This window comes from Bos javanicus, chromosome 2 (genome assembly GCF_032452875.1).
Source record: "Bos javanicus breed banteng chromosome 2, ARS-OSU_banteng_1.0, whole genome shotgun sequence".
NCBI classification, from domain to species: Eukaryota; Metazoa; Chordata; class Mammalia; order Artiodactyla; family Bovidae; genus Bos; species Bos javanicus.
The window spans coordinates 94,141,908-94,166,798 of NC_083869.1; the positions used below are offsets into that span (position 1 = coordinate 94,141,908).

General features: G+C 48.2%; 1 protein-coding gene across 7 annotated transcripts in view; it reads left to right on the forward strand.

The window, feature by feature from the left end:
* The window catches only part of NRP2 (neuropilin 2), a 119,998-nt gene that overhangs the window by 39,860 nt on the left and 55,247 nt on the right, over positions 1 to 24,891 (forward strand). For all 7 annotated transcript variants that reach the window (XM_061382282.1, XM_061382263.1, XM_061382274.1 and 4 more), the window contains exons 4-10: positions 1,719 to 1,949; positions 3,313 to 3,468; positions 5,423 to 5,592; positions 7,399 to 7,554; positions 20,264 to 20,408; positions 21,549 to 21,898; positions 23,996 to 24,140. In XM_061382282.1, the coding sequence (XP_061238266.1) occupies positions 1,719 to 1,949; positions 3,313 to 3,468; positions 5,423 to 5,592; positions 7,399 to 7,554; positions 20,264 to 20,408; positions 21,549 to 21,898; positions 23,996 to 24,140 (1,353 nt within the window). The remainder of the gene's footprint in view (positions 1 to 1,718; positions 1,950 to 3,312; positions 3,469 to 5,422; positions 5,593 to 7,398; positions 7,555 to 20,263; positions 20,409 to 21,548; positions 21,899 to 23,995; positions 24,141 to 24,891) is intronic.

The window sequence follows — 24,891 nt, forward strand, 5'->3', positions numbered from 1 at the left end:
AACCACTGAGGAGGCCCTCAGAAGCTGGGGTCCTGATGGTAAACAAAGCTGGGAATACCGTGGTAAACAAACTGGGGGAGAGGTCATCTCAGCTGCTGCCTCCTGGCCTTGCTGCCCCATGGACCAGCTTGCCTCTGAATGATGCAGTGCAGAGCTTCTGGGATGCCACATTAGAGAGGCTGAGAAGAATCCTGAAAAGATTAACTCTCACCCCAGGTGTGCCGGGTTCCCACCCTGCCAAGGCACAGTGCTGGCTGGAAGGGCAGAGGTGATGGACAGGTGGGTAGGGATATTGGAACTTCCTGTCTGATGCTAAAGAAAGTTCCCCTCCCCCCTCCCCCGATTATTTGCATGGCACCTTTTCCAAGTCAGACGTTTGCCGCTTTCCAGATAGCCGTCATCAATAAAAAGACTCGCAGAGGGGCTGCAGCAGGAGCCACGGATAAAGACATCGCTGCGGGCTAGGATCAGCGTATTGACATCACACAGTTATATTTCAGTGGGATCCCCAGAGAACACTTCCTGCCAGTAAACACCTGGTTTATCTAGTATTTCTCTGTTTTTTTCCTTCATGCTTAAAGTGCCTGTTATTCTCCTCATAAATCCTGCTCCCTTTTTAAATTTTAAAATCAGAACATAGTGAAATCAATTCTAATTGTGCAGCATTTACATTCATCACATTAACTTGCAACACTTCTGGCTCCGAGCAGCTCCCTGGGCCCCGCTCCTGTCCTGGGACTGTCCCAGGCCCGCCCTGGCAAATGGTGGCTGGGTTACAGCACATGAGGGCCCGTTTAATGTGACTCCGCCTAGAGGCATTAGGGGAGAGGGTAGCTGTAATCCTTTTACGAGCTCCCACTGCGGTCCAAGCCTGCACTGGGAGGCGAATGTGTGTGGCATTTAATAAGACGCCGCCATCAGTCCTGAGAAAGCAGACATAGGAGCTTAGGGGAGAAACAAGGCCATCCCTACCACAAAAGAGCCAGAAGCCATCCAAATGCCAATGCACTGCCACATTTTTTCCAAACTTTCTGCAGGAGTGGCCTTTAACATCCCCAAACCCTGCTGTGATCCACCGGCTGCAAACCTCAATTGTTCATTGTCTGGCCACTACAGAGCCACTCGTTTTAATATAGTCATGACATGAATGAGACCCGAGCTCCCCTTTGCCCCTCCCCTGAGGCACCTTGGATCTTGGAGGGAGACGGGGGCACCAAGTTGGCTCTGGTACAATAGGGGCTAGTGTTGAGGTCAGCAGTAAATAAGGGGTCACATTGTTTCCCCTGCTGGCAATCAGCAAGCCTTCCTTAAGGATTGAAATAACTTACATTTCTGGAGCAAGCAGCTGAGTAACTGAGAAAGAAGACTCTGTTCCTCTTTTCAAGGGAATCCATCTTTCTCTCTCCCTCTCTCTCTGTCTCTCACACATGCTTCTTTCTACACCACCCCTCCTCCCAAATCCTTAATTGCCACTTTTACTGTAATATGTAGAGCAAGCCTGCTCGCCTCCCTAATTTCTCCCCTAAAGATGGTCTGGCTTAAGGGCTTGAAATGTGGATGTGAAAAGTCTGTTGCTTCAAGGGCCACTCCAGTGGAAACAAAAACTTCTTGAGTAAGGAAATTTTGGCCCAAACATTTAAATAACCCGTGTGACAGACACAACAGAGAAAGGCATCCTCTTCCATTCTCTTAAGGCTCTGCTTCTCTTTCACCTACAGGCTCCGAAGATTGTTCAAAGAACTTCACGAGCCCCAATGGGACAATCGAGTCCCCCGGGTTTCCCGACAAGTACCCACACAACTTGGACTGCACTTTCACCATCCTGGCCAAACCCAAGATGGAGATCATCCTGCAGTTCTTGACCTTTGACCTGGAGCATGACCCTTTGCAGGTGGGAGAGGGAGACTGCAAATACGATTGGCTGGACATCTGGGATGGCATCCCCCATGGTGAGTGATGGCGCCTCACCAGGCCCTTCCCAGTAGCTTCATTGCCTGTTAATTGCTTTAGTGGCAATAAAAAACAGAGAACAAAGAAGTTAAAGCTCTTCAGAGTTTATCTGTGACCCATGATGACTTTCTCTTATCCTTCCCAGGGATGACTTCAGAAAAACTGTGGAAAGGCAGTTTCCTCACTTGGGGATACTTCTTTGCAGAAGGATAGGAGACTGGAGGAAGGCATGGCAGCCCACTCCAGTGTTCTTGCCTAGAGAATCCCCATGGACAGAGGAGCCTGGTGGGCTAGAGTCCATGGGGTCGCAAAGAGTCAGACACAACTGAGTGACTAAGCATAGAAGGAGACTGAGTGATACTTGGATGAGGATGAGAAAACCTATAGGTCATATTTTCTTCTGCTCTGTAGAAAGTGACTCAGTGACCACTCTCTATGTCCAAATAGGACTCTAAAGCGAGACTAAGTTTGAACTGTGGCTCTGATCTTAGCAGCTCTGTGTCTTATTAATATCTGTATAAATAAGCTGCTATCATCATCATTATAATTACTATAATTTTATTATCATTTATATAGTCACAGGCTTCCCTGGTGGCTCAGATGGTAAAGAATCTGCCTGCAATGTGGAAGCCCAGGTTTGATCCCTGGGTCAGGAAGATCCCCTGGAGAAGGGAATGGCAACCCACTCCAGTATTCTTGCCTGGAGAATTCGATGGACAAAGAAGCCTGGCAGGCTACAGTCCACAGGGTTGCAAAGAGTTGGACCCAACTGAGCCACTAACACTAACCAACTAACTATAGTCAGAGATGTTAAAAAAAAAGTTCATCCCCCAAAGCCAAGAGGCACCTGTGCTTCTCATGTAGAGACCAGCATGAGTCTTGGGTATATAGTATCGGTGAGGAAACTCATCTTTCACTTCTACCATCATTCTAAGTATTTTGCACTGTAAGGGAGACTTGATGTCTAAGCAATTTCATTTCCTCAGACAAGCATAAGATTTAGTCAGGAAATGTGTTGGAGTCCCCGCTCTGCTATTTCCTGGCTGTATGCACAATGAACAGTCATGTGCCCTCTCCAAACCTCAATTTCTTCTTCTGTGGAACAAGCATTATAATGATACCTTTCCAGCCCATCTCGCAGGGCTGTGAAAACAGAATGAAGCCAGGTCAGTGAAAATACTGTTTAATGTGCAGGAAAAAAATATTAGGCATTGTTCTGAAACTGTATCTCTGGTTGTTTTGTGCCAAGGCATCCCGAGTGATGCTGTGTTGAATGACTTGGAATTATGGGAAGGAAGAATGTATGGAGATTGGGGTCTGGCGTGTTCATGTCTGTGACCTCTCTTTGTCCTTCCTGTCCAGTTGGACCCCTGATTGGCAAGTACTGTGGGACCAAAACACCTTCTGAACTCCGTTCGGCCACGGGGATCCTCTCTCTGACCTTTCACACGGACATGGCGGTAGCCAAGGACGGCTTCTCTGCACGTTACTACCTGGTCCATCAAGAGCCACTGGAGAGTGAGTTGGCTGGCTGGGAAACTGACCTGTCCTTCCATGGGGGCTGTGAGGGTGATCTCTGCAAAAGAAGGAGGGGGAAAGTCAGACCTCAAGGGAATGGAGCTGCAGCCTCTTGCTGGGCAGAGATGAATGAAAATAGAGTAAATGTCAGTCTGGGTGCTCATTTCTTTAAAGAAAAAGTATGTATGCCAAGAATTAGTTATTCCCAGGGAAAGTCACAGGACCATCTCAAGCCTCAGAATGAAAGGGAGAGTACTTAAGGTATCTATATTGAGTCCCCCATGTGCTATTTTTGGTGGGTTTCCCAGGTGCTGCTAGTGGTAAAGAATCCACCTGCAGGAGATGTAAGAGATGTGCATTCGATCCCTGGGTCAGGAAGATCCCCTGGAGAAGGGAATAGCAACCCACTCCAGTATTCTTGCCTGGAGAATCCATCCCATGGACAGAGGAGCCTGGTGGGCTACCGTCCATGGGGTCAGGCAAAGAGTCAGACACGACTGAGCGACTTAACACACATGCGTGTGCTTTTCTTTCAGTCTGGGGTCATTTTCCTCACTCTCCAAGTCTCAGTGACCACTGTCAGAAAAATAGAACTTTTTTTTTTCTTTCGGTCGCACCATGCATGTGGGATCCTAGTTCCCCAACCAAGGATTGAACCCACGCCCCTTGCATTGGAAGCTCAGAGCCCTAACCACTGGACAGCCAGGGGAGTCTCAGAAATGGAGAAATTTTAAACCTCTCTCTATATACGTGTGTTTTAACATGAAATCTCTCTGGGCCTGACTAGAGTTTCTCTCACTAGGCTGGTACACTGCTGGATTTTCACTTTGTTCTGCCAGTAAACACGGTTTTTTAAGCTTCTGCTGTGTAACGGGCACTGTGAAAAGCATAGAAGATCTAATCCAGCCCCCAGCAGTCATGGACCTTGCCATCCAGACCATCAGTCTCTTGCTCTGAGCTGTATCTTTAAATCAGTTCCTCTTGGGCGTGGACTTCAGAGGTGCTGTCATCTTCACTGAGAAACCTAAATGATCACGTGAATGACCAGAGGCACACTTTCAGGATGATTGGAGCTGGGCGAATCCTGCCATGGCTGTTGACAGTTTACCACACGGCAGCCTGGCCAAGGGACGGGTTTCATTCTGGGTTTTGTTTTTTCTTCAAAGAGCTCATGAAGGTTGAGAGACAAGAGAACGGTATTGCGAGTTAACCGAGTTCTGCAGGTGGTCAGTGTGGTCACCGAGCGACAGAGTGGGTTTGATACCTGAGAGAGATTGCTGGTCCTTATCTGACACGTGCACACGCACGTATTGACCAGTGTCTGAGGGATCACGGGAAGGACAGCAATTAAACTGACGGCGCAAGGCCAGAGGAAGTGACTTCTGAGGCCAGCTGCCCAGACAGGTGGTGCAGGCTAATATAGAATGACACGCATGTACTCACAGAGAGGACTCCCAAAGACAGGTATTTATTGCTTTGTAATGTCTGTCTTTGGTGCCAGAACTCATGAGACAGTTGAGTGAAAGAAAGAAGCAAAAGTGCCTCCTGGGTGTTTATTAATAAAGCAGGCTTCCCACGACGTATCAGCCCACCCAAGTCTATCACACGTTTACCTGTTATTTCAATAATGGTGCATCTGGAGTTTGGGAGCATCCGTAGCCTGCAGCACTAACAGTTCTTGTGCTTTAGATTGTATTTTTAATTTCTATGATGATTCTTATTTATCCACAGCCCAATTTCTTTTAGGTCAAATTTAGTTGCTTTCAGACCAAGAGGGGCTGTCAAGCTCTGTGACTTGGCATCATTGTTTGTAAAATGTGAGTGTAGAATTAGGTCTTTAAGATGAAGGAGTGCCTGAAAGGACTCACCCCTTGAAGGGAGCAGCATTTTGGGCGTCTTGGGGGTTTAAGGCTATGAGACCTAACTTCTGCCCTTGACCATCTCTACCCGCCAGACTTTCAGTGCAATGTCCCTCTGGGAATGGAGTCTGGCCGGATTGCTAATGAACAGATCAGTGCCTCATCTATGTACTCTGATGGGAGGTGGACACCTCAGCAAAGCCGGCTCCATGGTGACGACAATGGCTGGACACCCAACTTGGACTCCAGCAAGGAGTATCTCCAGGTACTGACTCAGAGGCTGTTTAGAGTGTGTGTGCTTCGGTGGGTGAGGCAGCTGGCTCCTTCATTAGAGTCAACAAAGGACATGAAGAAAATAAGCATAACATAATTGAGAACTCCTCTCATCCATCCATCCTAAGAAATCCATATTCTAGGCACAAGCACAGCGCCAGGCACTGTGCTAAGCGCCAGGATGAAATGGACACTGCCCTGCCCTTGTGAAGATTACCAGGCCCTGGTGGACTTTCTGGGCTGGGAGGGGGTTTGCCCTTTCACTGTAGACATCCAAGCAACTTCTATAAACAGTTCCAGAGCGTCCTCATTCTTGGCAGAGGGAGGCATCAGGACGTAGGGGGCATTTTTCCTAAGGGCAGGCTGGCTGAGAAGCATGGCAACCTTTTGTGATCTCTGCTGTTTGGAGGGAGCCCTGCCAGGAAGGTTTTGCTGATAGCCATCAGGAGACCACGTGGGAAATTATCACTACCAGGAATGAAATTCCAGTCGCGTGGATGCCCTGCAGCAGTTTTTCAGACTATTGTTTGCTTTCCTTCTGAATAAGACGTGCAGCTTTTGTGGAGTAATCCTCCCTTGCTCTACACACCGGTCCAGTGCTGGTCCCCAGGGGAGGCCAAGCCGCTAGTTCCATGCTAGAGCAAGGACTGCTTTCATGACACATGGTAGGTAGCCTTGTGACCTGCTGACAAGCCTGTCCTAGCTCTGAGACTAGCTTGTCCTACCAGCCTCTGCTCTGAGAAGGACATTACTGAGCAGATGACAGGAAAGGGAGAAAGACCCCTTCGAAACTTCCAGAGCATTCCATAGAATGAGCTCTAACAGCCCAACCCTAAGGCCATCTGTCACTCTCTTCTCTTCCTCTCCAATAATCCTCCTCATCTAGCACAGCTTCCAGAAAGTTCTTACTGACAGCCAGCATTCCGTTGACTGTAGTCCTTGTTTTGAGTCCTAATCGTATTCTTTCTCCTATTGCTCTCCACTTGTTTATCATACACATATACAGCACTATGTACTTCTTCAGAACGCTTAATCATGCTGAGCACATATTAAGTAGCTAATAAATGTTTACTGAATCAAATTTTACCAGGGCGTGCTGGCTCAGTTTTGATCACAGGGAGATTGTTGTTAAGAAACACTGCGGCCTGCAAAGGAATGACACCTAGCAATTTCCAAATGGGTTTGGTGTTGTGGAAGGGAAGGTGGCTCAAAATGTTGGCCATCCTCCTTGTCGGACAAAAGGTCAGCACTTGGTCCATAAGCCTAATTGCTTGGGCAGACTCTACATGCCTTTTGACCCCTTGGTGACCCAAGCGACTAAATACACAATGGAGTGAGGGACTGAGGGGAGGAGAAACAGCTCTGAGCTGAGACTTTGGCAGCTAGGCTGGATCAGAGTGGAGTGGATTGGATTTAGCCATTGTTCCTGTAAAACAGCATCCGCTTTCACTATCCAAGGCAGGTCGTGGTAAAGTAAAAAGGGGTCATAGTTCTAGATGTTCAATGATTCCTTTAAGATAAACAGTCATCCTGTCTGTTCAAATTTGCAAAAAAAGAAAGAAAGAAAAAAAAAGAAATAAAACTCAAGCTACAATGTCAGAGGTGTCCAATGTAGTTTGAATATGTCGAGTTTAACTCTCTAGTGGATGCCGACAGATACTGACCACCAATACCTGTGAGTGAATCACAGACATGGGTTGGGAGTCAAGTACTGCAATGGTGTCCTATGAAGGAAAGCCCAGATGCTGCCCTGTGTGGGGAGTCAAGACACCCATCCTTCTTCGCCTTCCTTCTCCAGGTGGACCTACGCTTTCTAACTGTGCTCACAGCCATTGCAACGCAGGGAGCGATTTCCAGGGAAACTCAGAATGGCTATTATGTCAAATCCTACAAGCTGGAAGTGAGCACTAATGGTGAGGACTGGATGGTGTACCGGCACGGCAAGAACCACAAGGTAAAACCATGGCCCCACCACAGGGGCACGCATGGGGCGGAGCAGGAGGGGTGGGTCAAGAGGGGCTGCAAACCCACCCCACATGGACAAGGCAGCCTTGTTCCCTAAGGCTCCAGTAATTGATGGAGGCACCGGAGACACTGGCCCTGAAAATATTCTTTCTTATGCTAAAGTGATTGGAAGACACCGTTTTCTCCGACAGCCTGGCTGCTGTTGTATCTTGTACAGCAGAGAGAGAAAGAGCTTGCAGAGTGCTCTCTGACTACAAATGAAGGAGAGAATGTGTTCCTGGCCCGTGTCTCCCTGTGCAGGATTCATTGAGCATTGATGGCCTGAGTCCCTTCCACATGCTGCGTTAACAGTCACAAAACCCCATGAAACTGCAGTTCAGGGAGTTACCGAGGGCTGGAAATAAAAGGGCACAGATCCTAAAAGGGAATCTCAATGTCCCGAAGGAAAAAGAGGACAATAAATAATGAGGAGAAATTCGGTTTGTTGGGGATGAGATCTGAACTGGCAGTCATGCTTGGCAGTAAGGCATTGAATCTGCAAGGCTGGTGCCTTCAGCGTCTGGGGCTCCCACAGGCGTGTCCTCGTGGGTGATGTGAGGCTTTTGTTGTATATATGGATGAATGTCTGGTCTCAGCTTTCTACAACACGTGGCATTCTGGCAGTGAACAGGTCTGCAGCTGGCGCTGGCAATATACATACTGGTTATAAGGTAGACTCAGTGCATGGAAAGGCTTATTGGAAATGGCCAGTGGTCTCACCTGGGCAGGGCAGGAGCATTGTTCTTTGTGGGCTGACTCTTGGGTCTCAAAGGAAAACGCTCATCCTTCTCTGAATGGAATTGGGGAGTGAGGGAGAGTATCTCTCTCCCTGTCTGTCAGGCTGTGAGTTATCAAAAGGGTAGATAGGTGGCCCAACCTTGAGAGGCCAAAGGTCTTTTCCAAACAAGGTGCCCTCAGCCTGTGTCACTGCCCCAAGGCAGCTTGTTCTTGCTGTTGTAACAGGAAACCTTGGGCCCAGAAAATCCCAAACTATAATGTTGGCATTGCTTCACTCGGGAAATGTGAGTTTTTAAAGGAGTGGATTTTTAAAAATTAAGATCGCCATAGTAACATGGCACCATTCATCTGAAATCATGGCTTCTAGATATTACCAGGTCTCTCTCTCTCTCTCTCTCACACACACACTCCCCATTTAACAGATAAAGAAAGTGAGAGACTTAGCAATTGAAAGACTTCCGCATTTTGATGTGTTGATCAGGTCTGGTTTCTCATTGCCTGCTTTTGTTTCAGGGAGAGTTACTAAATGTGACTTGGACACAGCAAGCCAGAGTCGGCATGGGGTGCTGGGAGCTCTGTGGATGAAGTCCTCATCCCAGCCCGCTCCTTCTCATGCCCTCTCTTTCCACCCTCCCTTTTCCATAAGAAACTGCTAGAACCCAGAAATTCAGCCAGGCAGGCAAGGGCCAGCATCTGGCTTGGGGTGGGTACAGGGGAGGAGGAAGAGGTTCCCCTAACCACCTCCCTGTCCAGGCTCAATGACTAAGCAGCGCTGGCCAGAGGGATACTGTAGCATAAGCCGATTTTAAAAGCACGCAGATGGACTGGGATGCTATTTAAAACACCATTTGTAGGAAATCTGCTTTTGGAAATACCTTAGCACTGCACATTTTGATAGAATGCTGTCCTCCCTGGCTTTATCCCTGGTATTGGTTCTGCAGGGAAGATATTCCTGACAATTAAATGTAGCTTTCTGGACTCCTTTAGAACCATTCTTCTCCACTTTTTCATACGGGATACATTCTCATCTCTTTTATTTTCTCTCTCTCTCTCCCCTTTGCCTCCTCTTCTCACCCATGACTAAATTTCTTTCCCTAGAAACCATGGGGTAATTTCCTTCTTGGTACCTAGAAGGAGGCAGAAGAATGGAAAGGCTGCCAATCAAGCATTGCCCCCTCCCTGTGCTCCCTTGTCCCCACTCTGGTGTGGCAGCCAAGGGAGGAGACCTCCGGGTCCTTGAGTCCATGGATGATCTCTGCTGCTCCTTCATTATCGGATCTGCTCCCAGACGTCTGTATTTAATGTGCAGATTCCGCACCGTTCATGGTGTGTCAGCGCAGCTCTCTGGCTGTTCGGGCTGAAATAGTTGAGTGAACCGTGCCAAATAGATTTGTCAAGTCTGCTGCAGTTTGAGTTGATGCCATGAAGGGGAGGTGGGGTGAGGAGGGGACCAGGGGGCAGTGTGGGGAGAGGCTTCGTCGACCCAGGACACTACCACTGTTTCCCTTTGTAGCTGCCGGATGGTGGGCACCGTGCCAAGCACACTGGCACTAAGTGGACTCAAAAGCAGAATTCAGCCAGCAGGACCTGTGAGCAAAGCCCAACAGAGGTGGAGGCAGGAGTGGGCTCTGCTCTGTGGGCAGTTGGGAGGGGTTGCAGATGGGACCCAGTGCACGGGGTGTGCAAGGAGGGGATGGTGATGTTTGGGGCAGAAATGTGGGGACTGATTTCCATTCCCTGGTCTCTGTCAACACCAGTGCGGTATACCAAAGGCCAGGGAATTGGGGAAGTTGGAGGAAAACAAGATTAACGAACACTCAGGGTGGTGGGGGATGGCTGTGCTAGTCGCTTGCAAAACACTCTCTACAGTTTGAACCCAGGCTGGGCTGAGGCAAGGCCTGAGCCTATGGTGGGGGAAGACTTCCTTGAGGCTAGGAAGTGAGGGGGACTGACTGAAGAGCTCTTTTCCAACCTCCCACAGCCTGGAAGCAGCCTCTTCTTAGGCCCTTTCCATCCAACAGGTAACGGTGAGGCTGCGGATGAGAAAGCCATTACCCTGTCGCTGGGGATATTGCAAGGATCCTCCAGGCAAAATGCAGCCCGGTTACAGAGGCACGTGTACAGCACATCCCCAAATCCTTACCCAGCTCCGCATGCCGTAAAAATGGAACCTATGATTTTCCTACAGGGGGACCTTCTCATGCATATTTATTGTGTAACCACAAGGCAGAGAGCTCTTCCACCTGTTAGAGCCCATAGCCAGCCTGTGTGCTCTTTTAGATTATACAAATTGCTTCACATATATTTCTTCAGAAACCACAAGCATAAAACTACTGCCTTTGGTTTCACCAGCTGTATTAATAATACCCCAAACACAGACATAGCATTGTAAGTACAATAGTGGAAAGTTAGTATGTATGTCTATAATTATAGACAAAATTATGTACACACAGGCCAAGGGAGGGGCGTGGAGAAAGATGGAAAGAGCTGGAAGGCACAAGGCCTTGGCTAGGCTCCTGCTCACCTCTGAGATGCTGGTTCTGTGAGTCTGCACTGGAGGCAGTGAGACCGAGGCTGCTGTCAAGCCAGGAGGACACAGGCCATGCCCTTACAGGTCTAAGCAAAAGCCTCTAATTTCAATTGTCCCTTATTGGGTACATGTGAGCATCTTTCTTGCTGATGTCACTCGTGTTACATTGTTCTTAGTCACAGTATTGCTGGGCTGTTCTGAAGTGTTTGGAAGAAATTTGGACTAAAAGAAAAAGTCTGTTGGGTGCTACCTGTATCCTGATGGCCAGATTGAAGATGGAAAGGTTAGGACAGGGATTGGGTAAGGTTTGGGTCCAAGAGTTTTCAAAATTACCCATAATGAGCAGCAGAAATGCACTAAGCTCATTCTTATTAACGTAATGATGACTTCCAAGGGGCTCGGGGAACCCTCAGGCGCTGGCTTATTTGCTTCAGAATTTAACAGTGTTTAAGACTGTGGAACTGAAGCTCTCGGGCAAAGTAATTTGCCCCAGGGACTTGGGGGAACTGTGGAGTCCCTGTGGAAGGCACCGGTCTCCATGCTTTTGAGTTCAGACCAGTCTTCTCATAATCATGATGGCTCACCATCTTGCATTCAGAGGGAAATTGGCTTCCTCAATGTTCCATCCAGGGTTCAAGAGAGGCGCACATTCGTGGAGCTCTGAAGGCAAGTTGTGCTTTGAGGGCACTGGGCTCATCATTTTGGATTTGGGACCCCATCATAGAATCCTGAGCTGGAACTTGAATGAAGTCACTTTGGCCACATCCCTTCAGAACGAATAACCACTCCCCCATCACTTCAAAAATCCTCAGTTCTATATTTATTTTCCAAATTAAAACAAATCATTGTGAGAGCCATCTGAGAAATTTAAAACCCTTTGTGAAGCTTTCAGAAACTTAAGAAGAAAGACAACTCCCCCCCCCCCCCCCGCCACCACCACCAAATTAATTGGCTAAAGGTTAGAACCACGTGGTGTCTCTCTTCAGACCTTCTCGGATGATGCACTGCGTGACCTTGGAGATTTCTCTTTGCAGCTCCGTGCCTCAGTGTTTCTGCTGGCCCAAATGGAATGGTGCCTTTTTTGCTGTAGGCAGAGCACCTTGGGATCCATAGATGGAAGGCTCTCTGCAGATATAATTAATGTATTAGACCCACAGAGCTCTTCTTGAGCAGAAGCAAGTTATCAATTTAAAAGTAACAAGGCCCCATGGGATATTTATCTGCCTCTCTTAAAACCATAGGTCTGGAAGGGACCTGATAAGTCATCCAGACCTCTCCGTGCATCTGATGGGGCCTGTACGTGAGCTGCCACAGGTAAACCGTACCCCTCAGGCTTCAGTTAGGAATGCAAATGAAAATTTGGGTTTTAAAAAAAAAAAAAAATATATATATATATATATATATCTTTTTTTGAAGCCTCCTGGTGGATGACTGGCTTTCCCTTTACCTTTTATTGTAGTAATTTTACTTATTGTGTATAATATTCAGACAATGACTCAAACCATCAGCTAGCAATGGACATCTAGAAGTCATAGATATGATTATATTGTCCAGGGTCATGTATGTTCAGAAGAGGACTGATGTCCTCTCCGAATTCAAGTCTCCCAGTTTATCTGCCCCCCTCAATTATAACCAAGAAGAATCGAGGGCCCTTGGTAATTAAGTTTGTCCCTTATCCATTTGCCATGGGATGAGCTCAGACCTTTAGCCTCTCCACTTAGGAAGCTCCAGGGAAAATTTCATTATACATAAGCTTGGAACCTTTTCTCCATCAGGCCCCCATGGCTGGCTTCACCCAACTCCCATGGGTGCTGAATTGTCTCCAGGACTGGAGGCCAGCCTCTCTGGCGCTTACAGCCTTGATGCTAAATTCCTTGTGCTTTCCAGACCCACGGCCAGTGGGACGGAGCAGACAGCAGGAAATGTGAAATGGTGCCGTGATTTTGCTTGGGCAAAAGCCCAAGCACCTCCGGATGAACAGTGGGGTGAGCACTTCGCCAGGTAGATTGTCGGGTTCTTTGCTGTCACCGGTTCCCTGCTCTGTGGTTTCCTGAGATTTCTTCTAGAAAAAGAGTACAGTTGGCAGGTAGATTTAGCAACCTCATTCCCTGTACACTTTTTGCTCTCTTTTCCCCACCTGGAGATTAAAAAAGGTGCCTTCTTAAATAATGTGGCAGTGTTCTTTCAGGAGGTATTCAGTTGGAGGCCCTTCCCACCCAGGTAGAATGTCTATTTCTGCCCCACCTTCATGGGAGTACACCCTCATGGCTCTGATATTCCTCTCTTTTGCAGCCCATCTCTCCTCCAGCCCCCAATCCCTGAGCTGTCCTCTGCTCCTCTCCTCCCTCATGCTTTCCTGTCTCAAATCCTGAAACCCTAATCCTGTTACTATGCTGTGTTCCAGGGCTCGGCATCTCGATGGGGGTAACTTGATCCCGCAGTAAATCTAACGGGCCCCTCAAGGCACACACAGATGGGGATGTGTACATACTACCCACCTCCGCCCCCCACCCCCAGAAAAAAAAATCAGCTTTCCTTGCCCTACACCCAACAATAAGCTCCTGCTCTTCTGTCTCCTCCTTCACATCAGCAATGCTGCCTGACGATCAAAACAGCCCTAAAGTAAAGGAGGAGGAGATAGGAGGGCATCGTGGTGGTAAATGAGCATTTGGTGGTTAGGGAATTTCTTTGCCCTACCCCCATCCCTTCCCGCCCTTAAATTCTCTTTCTCAGTGTCTCTCATAGATATATATTTATACAGGAGAGAGACATCCCTTCTGATTCTGTATCTGGCTAAGTTCCCACATTCACTAGAATGAAAGCAGCTTTAAAAAAAAAAAATTTATAGTCTTGAAGGAAGAGTTTTAAGAGAGAAATGTCAGGACCAAGATTTACAAACAGGAAAAAAAAGTCCATTACCTTAACATCATTTTCCCCGAGTGCAGCAGGCCCCCATGCCCACCCCTACCCTTGCCTGTTTGGTGCAACAAATTAATTAAGCAGGATGGTATTCATTGATTAACCATTTATTTCCTGGTGTAGCCCCGATGGCTGATTCTAGAGAAAATGCAAGGGAAAGCGGGTGGGAGAGGGAGGACCAGCATTTGGTCCTGAGTGAGGATGGGTCAGTGTGGTGGTTCCTGAGAAGAATGTTTAAAATGTGCTCCTGTTTTCCCCCATCTCTGCCCTCCATTCCTGCCACCTCTCTTCTCTGCTGGCTTTGTTCTGCTCCTTGAGAGTCTGTGCCAAGTAGATTGAAAAGGAGAACTTTGGATGCAATGAAACATTTATTAGTGAAGAGAAATATTTATTTTTAAAAAAGAAAGGGAGGAGAAAAAGATCTCCTGCACAGTTTCTACCTCAGGGCTCCAGCACTGTGTTGTCTTTGAAAAATTTTCTGCTCTCTGGGCAGTTCCTGGAGCCAGTTGCATTCACATATTTACAGCAAAATAGAAGTAAACTGTAGGTCACACTATAGGTAATGAAGGGACGGGCATGCACAGACGGAATGAATGAAGCCCAGGCAGGTGGGAGGCAGTGCACAGAATGAGAGTCTGCATCTGTGGACCAAAGGGCCTGCCTGACGGAGGAAGGTCAGGCAGCCAGGAGCACCGAGAGCCTGTGCTTGTCTCTCCGCCGAGAGGCTCAAAGACTGTTGAGTGTCTACCCTGGCCTGGGCACCCGGATGTTGATGGCAGGGATGAACAGCGTATGGGAGAGAGATTTAGGGCTGGCAGAGAATCCACCCTCAAAGAGGACTCCCAGGGAGGCAGTGAAACAGTAACTGTTCTCAGTGGCACCTGAGTCACTGCATGTTCTTCAAAGAGATCTTCAGGAGGGGTCAGCAAGAAGTGGTGGCTGTGACTGGAAAGGGTGAAAGACAAAGAACAGATGACCTCAAAAACCAAACATGATGCTTTCTGGCTAGATGTTTCTTATTACAGTATAAATGTATATACATACACATACATATGCATAAATATATATATATACTTTTCTTTTTTACATAGTCCATGCCTTATGAGCTCACGGAAATGGTCGAAACATGTTGTTTCCTTTTTCTGGGTGGGAGAAGAGTGATTTGTAGATAATAACCAAACTGGGATATTGGATAGCAGCCAATTTAATTGGCAGATGCCCCCCTCTCCCAGAGGTGCAAATCAAAAAATCCATGAAGTGCTGCCGGTTTCAGATTCTGTCTTACTGAAAATAAACCAAAGGTCTCCAGAATCAATTGGCAAGTGTTGGATTATGTTCGGAATTCAGCAAGGCACCAAATGGATTATCTAAACCACTTCGTGCCCTGAATTGTTTTTCAAACTTGGTTTACAGAAGTGCACTTGAAGAACTCTATATTCAACATAGCTTCATACATTCAGATATATATATATACATACACACACACACACACACATTAGTAATTACAACATAATCAATGCTATCCCACCTCTTTAGAAAGCTAGGATCACCTTGAACACACTTCTTTTCACACTTTTTCCTTTGGGTGGGGAAGCAACCATATTAACTTTTTTTTTTTAGTTAACAAAAACATATACCATCTGTGACATCCAGCTTTTAAAGCAAATGTTAAAATGTGATCGTCACATTTTATATACATCTATCTGGGTGTGCCATACGCTGACAAGTCACTGAGTTTTCTCAACAATGTGGACTCCTCACTGTGAAGTTATGGCCTGAAAATTCTTGGCCTCAAGGTGGGACTTGAGAGTTAATGGCTTTCAAGGCTTGAACTTTCCCAGTTAAACAGAGACCTATTTGTTACTCATGCTGTAGCTTCCCGTCTAATGTCTGTCCTGGCTGTGGTGCTGACCCTAGAGCCAGCAGGGAGGGCTGGCTGGTAAAGTCCAGTGTCTATTTGCAAGCCTGCTATCTACTTTATTTTCCTGAAGGAGAAATCAAGGTATCTAAGGTTTATTGATTTGCCTATAGTGATTCAGTGAGTCGGCAGGGAATAGGGAGTGAAACCAATTTCCTGGCATCATTTCCCAAGCACGCCAACTCCTTACCTTGCAGTGCCTCGACTGGAAGCCAAGAATCCATCTCAGAGAATTTGATCAGAAAACATATGAAGGGTGATTCTGAAACCACAGAAGCATTGAGAAAGTCATAAAGATGTATAATATATGATAGCATTTACCAGCTATAAATAGGGCCGTGCAGGGAGAAAAATAGAGTCCTTATAAATCCATTGGGTCTGGAGAAATAGAAACTGCTTAATGTTTCATTAAAAATGGATTTTCATAAATTGCACTTTGATATCTTTGGGCACAAGACAATATGTGAGGACTAAGGTGTTGTTATTTATTATTCTTCGTTTATTAATAATTTGCACTGTTATTGAACCAAAACATCAACAAGTTATATTCTCCCTCTGAGTGGAGCAGTCACCAGGTGTCCTGAGTCTGAGCACTATTTGAAATGTATGAAAATCCACAGCATTTGTCCACAAAAGCACTTAGGCTACAAGGGACAGTGGTAACTAAAATGCCGTGTTAGAAAGTGGACACTCCTGGGGCAGTTCTAAATGAGAAACTCTTGTGAAGCAAGCCTTAGAATCTGGGGAGCAGAAGGGACTGTACAGATCAACCCATACAATCTCCTCATTTAATAGGGAAGGAAATTGAGGCCTGGGGGAGGTAGAGATATTTGCCTACAGTGAGGGCTTCCCTGGTGGCTCAGACGGTAAAGAATCTGCCTGCAATGCGGGAGACCTAGGTTCAATCTGGGGTTGGAAAGATCCCCTGGAGGAGGGCATGGCAACCCACTCCAGTGTTCTTGCCTGGAGAATCCCCATGGACAGAGGAGCCTGGCTGGCTACTGTCCTTAGGGTAGCAAAGAGGTGGACACGACTGAGTGAGTAAGCACAGCAGGAACTAATTAACAACAGAGTCTGGCTCCCGGTTCAAGCCTTAGTGTTTGAACTTTTTTCTACTACACCCACCTCAGAGTAAGAGGTATATGAAAAGTTTATTAAAATAAAATGGTATTGGGAACTTCCCTGGAGGTCCGAGGAGGAGGAGATGGCAACCCACTTCAGTATCCTTGCCTGGATCACCCCAGGGACAGAGGAGACTGGGGAGCTACAGTCTGTGGGGTCACAGAGTCAGACCCCACTGAGCGACTGAGCACAAGCACACATTGGAGCTCCAGTGGTTAAGACTTCTCCTTCCAACGCAGGGCTGCGTGTTCGATCCCTGGTTGGGGAGCTAGGATCCCACATGCCTCATGGCCAAAATACCAAAACATAAAACAGAAGCAGTATTGTAACAAATTCAATAAAGACTTTAAAAATGGTCCACATTCCAAAAAAAAGATGGTATTCTGTCAGCCAAGGGTCCCAAGAACAGAAGGTAGTTAAAAGCACAAGCTCAGGGGCAAACAAGACACTGAGAAGGAACTGGGCTCAGAAACAGGAATGATTACTTGAGGTCACATTGTAAGAGCCTTCATTTGGTTCAGCGGGGGGAGAAGAGTGAGCAATAGCAGATGGAAGGTCAATTAGAGAACCAAGTAGGTCTCCTCAGGTAGATAACCCATGTGCCTGCCTCCCTCACTGACTGATGCCACTGTGGGCAGAGATCCAGGAGGCTTACCCAAGCCTGTGGCCACACACATCCATGGGAAGAGCAGCCCCCTCCTCAGACACGTACCCACGCGTGTGTGTTCCCCATGCCCACACACAGCCAGCCTCCGCAAGACAGTCCAAAGACACAGTCATTTTCTTACTGAGGAAGGAAAGAAATGGTTTCCTGGTGTTGTCTGCCCAGGCTGAGAAATGAAGGGGTCAGATAAGATAAAATTGGATATTAAAAACACATAAGACGTGCTGTGTTTCTAAACGGTACCAGCATGGTGTGTACACTGTGAATTAGCAGCTGTGTTGAGGTTCAAATCCACTCAACACTCCAATTATATATTCACGTGGCAAATCAAACCCCCCACCAAGCCCCCTGCCTTGGAACTCCTTAGCATCTCCTGATGGAGGCCACACACAGCCACCACCACCATCCTCAGGGAGCAGGTCAGTAGTGCCCCCCCCCCCCTCACAGCACCCGTCCGAAATAAGCAGAGGGCTTGTCTTTGCTTCTGCCCTGCCAAAACAAAACAAAAAAACAAACAAAGAGCCTCTGCCTCATGCTGAAATCTAGGAGAACTGATTCATCTCTTTCCCTTGGATTCAGTTGCTCCATCTCTTTCTCCAAAGCGGCAAGGAAGCCAAGAAACGGGCATAGCAAGGCCTGGACTGTCCAACCTCCTGCCCTTCCTCCTGGTAGTTCCTCCCCAAGATTAGATCACAGAGGTTCAGGCACCTCCTTCTTCCTGTCGGCCTTCTCCCAAGTGTCTGGCTCCAACTTCTTTCCTTCTGCTTTTGTGGCGCGTTTTCTTTGTCTTCTCCCTCTTCTTTGTCCTCAATCACCATGCGGGAAGCAGCCAAACTGATGCTGGGAGGGATGTGTGCGGCAGGCAGTCCTGCTTTGGTGCTCCCGGCAGTGGCAGTCCTGCTTTGGTGCTCCCGGCAGTCAGCGAAGCAGCAGAGGAGGAACCTGGCGGCCTGGGGACCAGAGCGGAGGCTCCCCAGGGAAGCAGAGCAAACAGCAAGGCTGGAGGGGAGTGCTCCCCTGGAATAGGTGGGCTCAGTACCAGGAACAAGGGGTTTCAGCTGAATACAGTGGTCCTCTGAATACTGTTTTGTCCTCTCTTTCCCTCCGTTTCTCTTCAACAGACCACATCCCCTTATTTGGTTGCAAAAGGTATGATGGCTCTTAGCCTTCACCGCCACATCGGTGTGAGCTATTAATGGCTCTGACGTTTGACCTTTAGCAAGTGGGAAATATAGAAGGTTCAAGGTTGTCAAATGGCAGAGTTCCTAGTTACAGTTCCTAAGGAAGCAAAGACCACGTTGTTAATTAGCTCTAAGCCTTGGTGCTGCTCTTCACTCTTTCCCAGAGCCTTCTACGTTGGGATTAGAAACAATGGGAGCACACCACTCAACAGCAGCTCTCCCTCCATTCCACCCATGCTTGGGGATCTCAAGGCTCCAAGACTCCTAACACCAACATGAACACTGCACGTGTAAGAGAGACAAGAAGCAAGGGAGAAAACCACAAGCCTACAGCCTAAAGGCATGGCAAGGCTTGAGATCCAGACAGACGTCTCTGAGCCTTAGTTTTTTCATCAACAAAGTGGAAATAATAGCACTTACTTCCTGGGATTTTTTTTAGGCCTGATTGTATTTAAACAGCATCTGGCTCAGTGGCATTCCAACATACTAGTTTCCCCATTCCCCTTGTCCAAAGCCTGTCCATGCCCAGACAGTTCATGTGTTATAGGTGTCATGAGCTGAAGGATCTGGTCCCCCTACCCAAGAGGAATGGCTGGTTGTTGCAGAGGTGGCTGTGAATGGATTTACAGTCACTTGGTTGTTAGAGCTGTGACAGATATGATCTAGGAGTGGTGGTTAGTGGTCTTTCCCTCCATTCTTATCAAGGGAAACCGGGAGAAACTCAGGTCCACTTGTTCCAGCTCCTCTTTTTTTCTTTTTTGTAATGGAGAGCACAAAAAAGCATAAGGTCCATATGGCAGTTATTGATTTGGGCCATCTGGTAAGCTCGGACTTGCTCCTACCATGTTGGATCAGAAGCTACTCGAAACAGCCATTCCTCCCATAAGAGATGCATCAGTCAGATGGGGATGGGATTTCATTACAGGGCGGAGACTGCAATGAGAGGAAGCCAGAGCAGGACTCTGAGGGTTTGCCTGCAACCCTGACCCTACGACAAAGACCAGAAAGAACCAAGAAAGTGTTGATTGACACAGGGGCACCAAGGTAGATAGTGCTTTCTCACCCATCCATGGAGCAGGGAGACCTCTAAGTAACTAACAAAAACAATCGTGACGTACTTTCTGATGATAAAATACCCTGCAAATCTTTCTATATGCTGAAACCTGAGGAAGAGGGAAAGTCAAGTTCAAGCTAGTGAGAGAGGTCCACAAGCCCTAAAAGATGACATTGTCATTCCATTTTTAAAGGATATTCTACTGCTTATTCCCCCTCTCTCTTGGCTTCTGAAAGTGTTTTCCTTTTCATGGTGCCTTCCTCTGCTTGCTCTCAGGCCCAGAGGCAAAATTTTTTCTTCCCTCCAAAAGTTTTTGTGAAGACCATGTATTGTTTTCAAGTTAGAACTGTGTGAGAAATTATCTTTTTTTTTTCCATGGCATTTCAAAAACAGCCCCAGACTACAAACCCACTGATTATTTTTAAGCTTAAGGGAACTAACATTGAACAGAGCTTCCCCTACTCTGTCAAAGACTGCCTGGCTCAACTACACACAGAGATTTCAATAACATGGACTGGCGTGTGATGTTACAGGTCTTCCAAGCCAACAACGATGCCACAGAGGTGGTTCTGAACAAGCTGCACTCGCCGCTGCTGACACGCTTCGTCAGGGTCCGCCCGCAGACCTGGCACACGGGCATCGCCCTCCGCCTGGAACTCTTCGGCTGCCGCGTCACAGGTACAGTGGGGTTGCTGTGAGGTTGGAGAGCGAACTGAGTCCTGGGCTCTGCTTCCAGTTCCAGCCCTGTGCTAACAGCATGATTGCAGCACGTGGCCTTCACAGAAGGCTCGATTTTACCTGTGTGGGTTTTGAATGCACACGAAGTCTGGACCCTGCCTTGCTGGGTACCATGTCTTCAGGCAACCTCCACTCTCTCAGTGGCTGCATGAATACTTATAGAAGGCCCTCTGTGTGCTGGACCCCACACTGGGAGCTGGAGATGAAAAAGAAGGGAATGAGCAGATAGGGTCCCTGGCATGGCAGAGCATTCAGGCTGGGGGGCAAGACAGATAATAAACAAATATAAGTGTGGGGATAACTATGTGAAGGAAGAGCACGAGGTGTTCTGCGAGTGACTGAAGGAACCTCTTGGAGCGTTGATCAAAAGTTTGGGGACAGCCTTTCTAAGGATGTGACACTTAAGGTCTGGGCTGAGTAAAGGGTAGTCTGATGGTAAGTGAGGGGAACAGCATTTTGGGTAGAAGGAACAGCAAGTGAGAAGGATGCAAGGCAGAAAAGAGCTGTGATGATACATATGGAAGTAAAGACCTAACCCCATGAAGGGTTCCATCTAGAAGGGCAAACAATCACCCAGCTTACAATTCGATGCTCAGCACAGCTCCTCTATGCTCACCGCCCCCAGGAGGGTTAGTGGGGACTGTCACCAACAAGGACGTGAGAGTCCTTGGCTAACAGCGTAAGATGCTCAGACATGCCAGGCACTGTGCTTTTCATACAGTAACTAACAGAATCAGTAACTGAATTTTATATAGTAACTAATGGAATCCTTGCAACAACCCCCAAGAAGTAAGTACTACTGTTAATCCTCCTTTAGGCCTAGGGAAACTGAAGCACAGAACACTTCAATCATTTTCCCAAAGTCACACAGCTAGTAAGTGACAAAGCAAATGTGAATCCAGGCAGTCTGGTGCCCAACCATGCTCTTAACCACAGTGCTATCCCACGTTGAAACGCAGAGAAGTCAGTGTTGACTTACAATGCTTGACAGTCGGGTTCTTTGACAGCTCCCTACTGATGGGGGTGGTCCCAGTTAAAGGGTACCAGCCTGACCTCTTGTATCTTCCTCCTTCTCTGCAGACGCCCCTTGCTCCAACATGCTGGGGATGCTCTCGGGGCTCATTGCCGACTCCCAGATCTCTGCCTCCTCCACCCGTGAGTACCTCTGGAGCCCCAGTGCCGCCCGCCTGGTCAGCAGCCGCTCGGGCTGGTTCCCTCGGATCCCTCAGGCCCAGCCAGGTGAGGAGTGGCTCCAGGTGGACCTGGGAGCACCCAAGACTGTGAAAGGCGTCATCATCCAGGGGGCCCGTGGAGGAGATAGCATCACTGCGGTGGAAGCCAGGGCATTTGTGCGCAAGTTCAAAGTCTCCTACAGCCTCAATGGCAAAGACTGGGAGCACATCCAAGACCCAAGGACCCAGCAGCCAAAGGTAGGATGTTCCTAGAGGACTCCCTAACCTTGCCCCACAAAGGGAGGTTGATCTGGGGCGGGCTGGGGTGTCGATTTCCCAACTAGATGGTCATCACCAACTCCTATGAGCCAGTCAAACAAATGTTAACTGAGGGATACTTTGTCCCAGGCCCTCTGCTAAATGCCTTTTAATCCTTACAACAGGCTTCCCTAGTGGCTCAGACAGTAAAGAGCCGGCCTGCCAGTGCAGTAGACATGGCTTCTATCCCTGGGTCGGGAAGATCCTCTGGAGAAGGAAATGGCAACCCACTCCAGTATTCTTTCCTGGAACATCCCATGTACAGAGGAGCCTGAGGGTTTACAGTCCATGAGATCACAAAGGGTCAGACACGACTGAGCAACTAAACAATGAAAATCTTTATAACATCTCTAGAAGGTAGATCTTAGGGTCCCTCCCATTCCAGAGATGACAAAACTGAGGCTTGATGTCATGTCCAGGGTCACACAGTACCTGTGGTAGAGCCATGATTCAGACACAAGTCTCCCTCCAGAGCACAAACACCTATCCACTACTCCACACCACCTTGCTAATAACTTGGACACTCTTAATACCCTCTTTCAGATAAAGTTTCCTTGGAACTGGCCAGATATTCAACGGGGATGTGGTTCTTGGAGGCTCAACTATAGAAACTTAGGGAATGACTTCCAAAAACAACTGTGTGTTTCTGAGTGTTGCTGAACTTTGTATTTTGCTGGACTTGACTACTTAGATCTTTCCCGCCTCTCACAGAGAGACTGGAAAGAGGCAAAGGAAACTAACTCCAGGCCAGAAGTGCAGGCCAGCATCGCCCACTCTGTCCTGCCATTGCAGGAGTAAAGGTCAGCCCTGAACAGGGGGGACCAAGGAGCTCCAGGAAAGGGAGGGATGTCATGCCCCTGTCCCTTTCCACATTAATCTCTCAATCAGCCTTGGGCACCAGTCCTCATTGCTAAGTTAACTCTTCATTTTTCGCAGAAGATCAGGGCCTCTAGTAAGGAAGGGGTATCACGTGTCTCTGTTTGGCCCCTTTACTAAGCCAACATTTCCATTCTTAATGCAGAGGCAAGGGCTGGACTGGAGGTTTTGCACTGCTGATGTAAACTCCCAGCTCATGATTCCAGTGGCTTGAAAGGCTCAGGGCTTGGTAACCGGAACCTTCAGTGGATGGAACATAAGTTGGACCACAGGGTGCCCCAGGGACAGCTGACCTTGAGTCTTCTTGACTATCCTGAGGGCCTGGGAAAGGAGATGATCTTAGCCAGACTCAGAGCCTGCTCTCCCCATGACAGTGCCCCGCTTTTGGAATTGTGGGCATTCTGCCACATTCCTAGATAAAAATCTGCCACAGCCCCTGGCACACCTGTGCACCGCCTTTCCCTAAGTCACCGGTTCACAAGTGTGCTCTGGGTTGGTTTCCCCACGTGACTTCAGCCAGGGCAAGCCCAACGGTCATCAGTTTCATGTAGTGTGGCTTCAGATGAGGTTCATTTTGACAGAATGTCTTCTACTAAACCAAGGTCGGGGGAACACAGTCTCAGACTGTCAACATGTGCCCAGCAGAAATAGTCATTAGCCTAGAGAAAGGATGGTCACTTTCCCTTCAGCCTCTCGGTGACCTGGAACTTTCTAAATTGAAATGGTCAAGCTGGGAGTTTCTAAATCTAGACTCTTAAACATCAGGGAAAGAACTTATTTTTCTAATAAATGGAGAACTTCAGAACAGGCAAGACAGTCTACATGCCCTTTCCTCCTCCCTAGCCAAGTACAGCTTCAAACTCACTCAGAGCCGAATTCTGCATTTTCAGTTTCACTCCCAGGATAGAGAACAGAACCCAGCAACCGCCACTTTCATCTGCTCCCTATTTGCCATGTTTCTGGGACCTCCCAAATGAATAAAAACCTTGGTCTGAGAATGGGGCTCCCTCGGACCAAAATGTGCAGCGACGGTGGATTAACTCTGAAGCAGACTTCTAGCTGGATGTAAGGGGCGGGGAGGGAAGGGGGAGGAAGGAGCAGAAAGGAGGAGTGAAGAGGCGTCCACCCAGGAAGGGCTGAGCAGCCTTGTCTCCCCTGCAGCTGTTTGAAGGGAATATGCACTATGACACCCCCGACATCCGGAGGTTCGACCCTGTCCTGGCGCAGTACGTGCGGGTGTACCCGGAGAGGTGGTCCCCCGCAGGCATTGGGATGCGGCTGGAGGTGCTGGGCTGTGATTGGACAGGTAAGGCCCCTTTTCCACTTCAGGTCTCACTCACATGATCTCCTGACCCGGGCTTCCTGGGACGGCCTAGGAGGAGGTCAGACTATGATGGGGACAGGCAGAGAGGCAGCTGTCCCCAGTGAAGCCCCATCCATTCAAAACCACACTGCCCCCCCGCCTGCCCTGCGCTCCACCTTATTCAACCTCAAACCACAGGCCCTGCCACCTCCGGACTTGGGACAGTTTCTCAAGGGATGTGCTCTGTCTATTTTAAAGGATGGTTTCAGTTCCTCCACCCGAGTATCTCAAAAACAAATCGTAACTACACACTACCCACCCAAATTCAATTAGACCCTGACTCTTCAGGCCAGAGGGCTGTGGCTGTTGATTTAGGGAAGGGAAAAAAAAAACCTTGCTCATGATAATAAAGTAATCCGTTTATGTCTGAATCTGGCCTCCAGATGTCAGTGGCTAAGAGACTTCATTTTCATTTCGAAGCTACATCTGTAAAAGGCATTTATTTGCTCGGGAGGGACCCTGTTGTGGGGGAGCTGCTGGGAACCCACCGCCTTCCCCTTGTGCGGCAGAAGCCTGGCTGGGTCCCACCTCCACCCAGCAGCAGCCCCAGAGCATCTCCAGAGTCTCCTGAACAGGATGAGGCCCACGGATCACGACCACCCTCCCTGTTCCCTGGGAAGCACCCCATCCATCCTTCCGAGTGGGGCCTCCCTCCTCTGCAGGCCCCCACCCTCCTCCCGGGTAGAGCTGGCAC